Raw genomic sequence first — 6,923 nt, forward strand, 5'->3', positions numbered from 1 at the left:
GATTATGTTTCAATTTTAATCTTAATACCAAAGCAGGGAGCTTTGTTTTCAGAGTAGATATTTAACATGGCATTTATAACAAATTGTCATCCCCATTCTCATTTTCTCTGTTTAGCAAAATTTGATCCATCATCACATCTTTACATTATTTCAGAAAAGCTTTCTAAATAATCTTTAGTTACCCTTAGAATTACACAATTTGAGGACTTGTTTCTAGTATAGGTCCTTGTCAGTCATCAGGATCACCAAGAGAAACTTTTTACCCCCACTTTCATATTCTAATAGAAAAGTTGGTCCTACATAATGTTATTTACATTCTAGGAACGCCCTGAAGAGAAACGTGTTATTCCATTCCCTGTTTAGCGAATTTCATCGTACATCCATTTCCCCAGTATTATAGCAGTACCCTTGGAGCTTACACAAGTTGAAGACTTGTTCCTGTTTAAGGCCAGCGTCTGTTGTCAGAACCTTGAAGAAGAACTTGGACAGGTCACCTTCAGGTACTTGGTTATTGTACCACTGGTAGAGCATCTTGAAGGTTGTCTCTTCCTGTTGGCACATGGTGTTTGTTTCATCAAGCAGGATCTCTAGCTTTTCCTGAGGAAGACGAAGCTTCAGTCCCAATGACATGAGTCTACGTGGTGAAATGACCTCACTGACCTTCCACAGGATGAGTTCGGTGAGCTCTGAAGGATGTTTAAAAACAGAACATTCTTGTTTTCCTTTATTGAAAAGGCTACATGTGTTTCCACTCCACCATACAACACAGAGCTACGTGCACATCCACTATTCGCTACACACACACACAATATATATATATATACGATCAAACAATTAACACGCTTACAAACTCATACACAAAGATCATTTAAACACTTTTTAATTTTAAGTTTTACCTTAAGATTTTGTTTTTTGAGGTCGCCATCCTAGTCAAGCATCGCTTGTGATTTCAGTCTTCTGCACTTTTTCAACAGATAGTTTGGATATTACTTTAAATGTATAATATGGTATTTAGATATTAAGTTCCATTATTATATATACATATGTTTAAAAAAAACATTTTGACGTGAAGTTTTTATTGTTTGTATATTTTGTATTGTACCTTACGTTTATATTTTCTTTGCTATTCAGCTGTTATATCTTCTTGGTTTGGACCTGTATAAAGAAGGCACTCAACTACAGCTCCACATCATCTTAATCATTACTAGTAATATTATCATCATTATTATTATGACAATGTTATTATATTGGAAACAGGGAGCTTAATAGAAAGCTGACCATTTTCTAGAGAATTGCTGGAAATCTAGTCTAATTTTATGACAAGCTCGATCTAAATTGCTTCGATGGATAAAGGAGCAATTACTTTCACAACACTTTTATTGCTTTCTTCGCATCTACGAACAGTCGCTCATTTGCACCATACCTTAGACACCAATTGACTTTTCAACAAAAAAACATTTCCAGTCTTTATCAGCTCCATGATTGCCTTTTAATCACTGGTATAGATTAATCTTGCACTGGAAACATTTAAATAATCTTGAAGCCTTCAAATATACTGTATCTATCCCATGATAAGTGCACTGTTGGTACAGGTAGATAATCTGTGTGGCATATAAAGCGAGAACTTAATCAAAGACATACCTGGCAGATTCTCAAGCCAGCTCTCTTGTACTTCCACATCACTTGAAGGTTGGTCAACCGGTGAGCTGCTGTTTTGGAGTGGAGCCATACTGTCTCGTTGAACGTCCTCCTCAAGTCCCATTGTAGTTATTGCTTGAAGAAAGATTCACATAGAGATGAAAATAGCTACTCGTCATGGCGTCCGCAGACAACTACCAAAAGTTTCACTAACTGTATGATCCAGATCGCATTTCTACTAGAGGTGTATAATGATCTAGTGAGTTAAGAGGGACAGCTAGGTTTGAATCCTTGCCATGGCACTAACATCTTTGACAACACATTAATTTCATTTTGCCACTCTCCGCCCAGGAGTTACAAAAGGGTTTGGAAGGAAAAAAATTCTTGAATGCTTATTGCTTCATCATTGTAGCTCAGCAGAAGCAGGGATTATTATGAAATTAAGTGCAGTATAATATGTTTATAAAGTACTAGTAGCTGCCCTATTTATCAAAATTTCAACCGGTATATATCTTCATATTGGAATTAAATTGAAAAAAAAAAATCATCATCTGATTCCTCAATTAGTTTTTTGTAGATTGCAGAGTCAAGAGGCAAGTTCAAGTAACTATCATATCAAATTAACTTACATGGATTAAAAATGACTTATTAATGCTTTTTTCTTTAAACTATCCAAGTACATTACCAGCTCTGCTCATACATTAACCACATTCGTTCATGACAATAACTTACATGAACCTCTCGGTTTAAAGTAACATATCTTTCAAATACCATCCAACCTCTTTGACAACTGATGTCAACTGGAGATTTGCTAATAAAAAATATGTCTTCTGCTAATTATATCAATTCAATTTATCTCACTTTTACATTAAAATTACTCTACAGGAGTAAACGAAAATCACTCAAGGATATAGTAGATGCACATTTTCATATATGGACCACTCGACCATATGTTTGCCTGAAAATTAAATGTCTGCTCGATTTAAACTAACCTGTGGCTCCATCACTCATGGGCCATGCTTTCTCTCTGTCTCCTGGTGTCCCTTGGGGATCGGTACTGGGTCCTGTAATATTCTCATCTTTGGTGTTACTTGGGCTGTCCTTTGCTGCTGACTGTTGTCCTTTCTTGTTCTTGTGTGGAACCCTCTTTTTGGGCATGATGACTACATGGAATCACTTCTGATCTTCAGGAATACGCGCTAAACCCTTGCTTCCTGAATTCCTAGACTTTGGTAATGGAGAAATCCATTGATGTTCAAGCACTTGAAACAAAGGTTGCCTTGATGGCTCAAGTGGCAATTAATAGAGCTCTGCAAAGGTTAACAGATCAAAAAAGAAAGTCACAGGAAGGTCAATTGTGTTAACTATTGGCATCATGAAATTAACGCTTTAGACATTGAACTGCTGCATGACCGCTCTTCCTTTTATTTACCGTAAATTGCAAGCGCTAAGCCTCTACGGCGTGGGGGTACGTCCGAGGGTCGTAATACAAAGTTGTGGGAAATTTTGAAATTTGGGTGGATAGTAGGCCTAATTCTTTACAATGTTGATATTTATTACTTGGATGCTCCTGTGGATGTATTATAATCAGAAATTTCAGCCTCTAAAACTCTTCTGCTTTCGAGAAATTGAATAATAAAAAATGTACCAGTGTTCTCAGTAAATTTCAAATATTTCACTAGCTCCTAAGGCCATTCCATGGTAGCTGCGACCATGAAGATCTCAGAATATGCAGTTCTGATATATAATTTCCTGACGGGAAAAGCAAATCGGTCTATTGTAGTCAAGAAACATTGTGTTGAAGCTAAAGTAATATCAGTCTTGAGAGGGCGCTATACAACATAAAGAGTTATCATTTTCAATTTCATCACTAGATTGCAACCGCGACAACGATCATTGAATATTGTAAAAATCGCATATGCTTCCAATATGTTCATTTGAACTAAATTCATGACCCCATACCAAAACTTTGTATCACTTTTAAGATGCTCTATGGTACATTCTGAGGCATTTCTGAATGAGTAATTAACTGAACATTAATTATTTTATGTGAATTTTTGTTTGTTTTTGGAAGGTGAATAAATTATTTTATTTGTAGGGGGTTTAAAAGGGGATGCATAGCCCCACGCCCCTTGTCTCTCCGATCCCGGAGTTGGGGAGCATCGGTGCATGAGAATTGATATTATAAAGGCTTATTATACGCCTACACACAAATAAAATGAATATGATGATTCTTAAGTATCATCCTCTTAAAAACGTTGTAAATTGCTTAAGAGATTTGAGATGTAAACAGCTCAGAATGTTGTACAAGGTACAATGCGTGCACGGGAATGAGCTGAGCCCGAAACAAGCGTATGTGGTGGTGGTGGTGGTTATTTTACCTGACTGCTAAAAAAGCATAAATGCTTGTTAGTAAGCAACCAGACGGATGACGGCTTTGGGTCCTCTCCGAGGGACCTGGTAATGGATGTTGTTAACCAAATTTTAAAAGGTCAAGGCCACTCACTATACAGTACAGGGAAGTCAAAGTGAATTTTGAAGTACATACCCACGATTGTTTGACAAGTTCTAATCTTGAAAATGAAATAAACTTGTTATGCAAACTAACAGCAGGAAATATATTTATTTTGATATATTTAAAATGAATGCGAAGTCGTCTATAATCGACGGCTTCCTTCACACTTCAATGAGTATAGTTCACGAAAGAGGCTACTATCGTGAATCATACCAGGGAGATGAGAGTTTCATCTCCCTGATCATACTTACAAAATTAGAATTTGAAAGTCAAGAAGCTGGCTATATATAGCCACTGATGGCCCATACATTTTTTAAAGATTATTTTCAGATTCAAAATATTCCCCTCCCTCTCTCTCTCTCTCTCTCTCTCTCTCTCCAGACTGGTGATCATGCAATTCCACTCAACTCTGACACAGTGACAGTCTCATTTTACTGTCCAGAATTTAATTTCCAAATTGTCTCTAACCTATATCGACTCTCCGCAAGGTATGCGTTTACATAGGTCTACATGTAGTCTGTATATCCACTGGATGCCACTTTTTTGCAAGTAGATCTGTACATCTAATTTCTTAAATAAAATGAACATTAATTCTTTTTTTTAATTCATGTATGTCTGATTTACCGTTCTCTTGTTAGGCTGGGTGGTTTCCGTTTGTCTCTTGTTTCCCTCTCTCTTTCATTCGTCCAGATGATATGATATGCAGGCGAGATCATAGCTCTAATTGTTTGTGTTTGTCATTCAGTGGGGAAAACCAGCGAGTGGGGAAAACCCACTATCATTCGTGTTCTGCGCGTGCGCGCATTTTTCATAGTGTGCTCGAGATCATTCATGACCTATAATAAAATAAGCAGGAAAAAGAAAGATTTTAAACAAATTAATGAAAGTTTGAGCAATATCCGATTAAAAATAGGAAACATAAATAACCAGCACTGTGACGGACGAGAGGTGAACAAAATCCCTGGTCACCTCATGTAGCGGCGCGCGTCTTGTACCCCGGCTTGTACCACAGATTCCTATATCATGAATATTCATTACGGGGAATATCTTACGTACGTACGTAGCATGCCCAGCATCGAATATCGTATGTAACACGACATAGAAAAGCAATGTCATGATCATTTATATAATATAGTCATAAATGCTGTGTTTTAAATATTATTAAATGCCAAAACGTCAGTAGACAAGACAGGCGCGTACACGGGGGGGGGGGGGGGGGGGTTGGAGGGTTAAACCCCCCTCCCTTTGGCATTGTTATGTGTGTAACCCCCCCCCCCCCCCCCTTTGGATTTTTTTTTTTTTTTTAATTAAAAAAAAAAAAAAAAAAAAACATATCCCCATGGCTGACCTAAAACATATGACCTTATCCGAAGATTTAGAGTCGATAACGACACAATGAATCATCTTCTTTCTCTAATGATTTAATGAAACGTAAAAAATTCGGCGCTTCTTGCGGGAGGGGGGAAACTAAATTCAGACGAGGATTATTTTCGAGAGCGGTACAACGAATCGTCTTCTTTCTCTAATAATTTAATGAAACGTCAAAGCTTCCGCGCTTCGCGCTGGAGGGGGGGGGAACTGAATTAAGTCAAGGATAAAGAGTCGAGAGCGGTACAACGAAACGTCTTCTTTCTCTAATAATTTAATGAAACGTCGAAGCTTCCGCGGGAGGGGGGGGGGGACTAAATTTAGGCGAGGGTTATTTTCGAGAGCGGTACAATGAATCGTCTTCTTTCGCTAATAATTTATTGAAATTTCAAAACTTCCGTGCTTAGCTGAGGAGGGAGGGGGAAATTCGCCCCTCCCTGCACCCACCCCCTCCCCCCCCCCCCCCCAATTCCGTCACTGCTGGTCACCATTACGTACCAATATTTGGCTCGCATAATTTTCCATTTTGGGCCCCCCCCCCCCTAAGAAATCATGGATCCGCGCCTGGGGGAGGGGGCCCAATTTGTACGAAAATAATTAGCGGCGAAACAGCCAGCCGATAATTCGCTCAGTGGGGGGGGGGGGGTAGTGAGCAATAATTAATTTTTTTTTGGTCTTTGGAAATTTTGAAAAAGGTAAAATTAACGTGTTTTAACACGATTTTTTCCCAGGGGAGGGGGCCCTTCTAAATCCGCCACTGGTTCAGTGATTATTTCTTTCACTGTTATCTTCATCATCTTGATCATGATCATGATCATATTCTTCATTATCATCATCAGATCACCATCATCATTAACCTTCCACTTTCTTCATCATAATACTCAACACCATCACTACTAAGATCATAATCATCACCCTCATCATCATTATACGTACCACTGGCAACACCGGTCTGCTCCTCCTCCCCCCCCCCCCCCCCTTCTCACGATTATCATCAGTTATACAGCATCGACACCACCACCACCTACATCATCATCATAACCTACATCAGCAATTTTCGGCATCACCATAATATATCACCACAACAACCATCGATCACCATCAACAGCCTAGGGTGGGCAGAGTCGATCAGCCTATTTTTGTTTTATTATTCAAAACCTTTTTTTTTTCTTTCTTTTTTCTTGGTACCCTTTTACTTTATAGGAGTTAAAAAGTTTTGCGTTTCCCCAACCAAAATTCACCAAAGAGAGTTTTCTGTTTACCATCCCTTGTATTCATAGACAAGCAGGCACATTTTCCCAAAAATAAATCCGGATTTGAACTATTGCAAGCGAGCGAAACAAATTGCACTTTTACTACGGCAAAAATGTTATTTAGCAATCAATATAGAAAGATCTATACG

The 6,923-nt window shown here is 38.3% G+C and overlaps 1 protein-coding gene across 1 annotated transcript; it reads right to left on the reverse strand.

The window, feature by feature from the left end:
• Positions 1–369: 369 nt before the first annotated feature.
• LOC115927953 lies at positions 370–2,796 on the reverse strand. Its single transcript, XM_030994335.1, has 3 exons — positions 2,631–2,796; positions 1,642–1,773; positions 370–686 (listed from the first exon to the last, which is right to left on the reverse strand). The coding sequence occupies exons 1-3, from the start codon at positions 2,794–2,796 to the stop codon at positions 370–372; spliced, it is 615 nt and encodes a 204-aa protein (XP_030850195.1).
• Between the last annotated feature and the right edge of the window lie 4,127 nt (positions 2,797–6,923).

Source organism: Strongylocentrotus purpuratus, unplaced genomic scaffold (genome assembly GCF_000002235.5).
Source record: "Strongylocentrotus purpuratus isolate Spur 01 unplaced genomic scaffold, Spur_5.0 spur5_scaffold_21, whole genome shotgun sequence".
Taxonomy (NCBI): domain Eukaryota; kingdom Metazoa; phylum Echinodermata; class Echinoidea; order Camarodonta; family Strongylocentrotidae; genus Strongylocentrotus; species Strongylocentrotus purpuratus.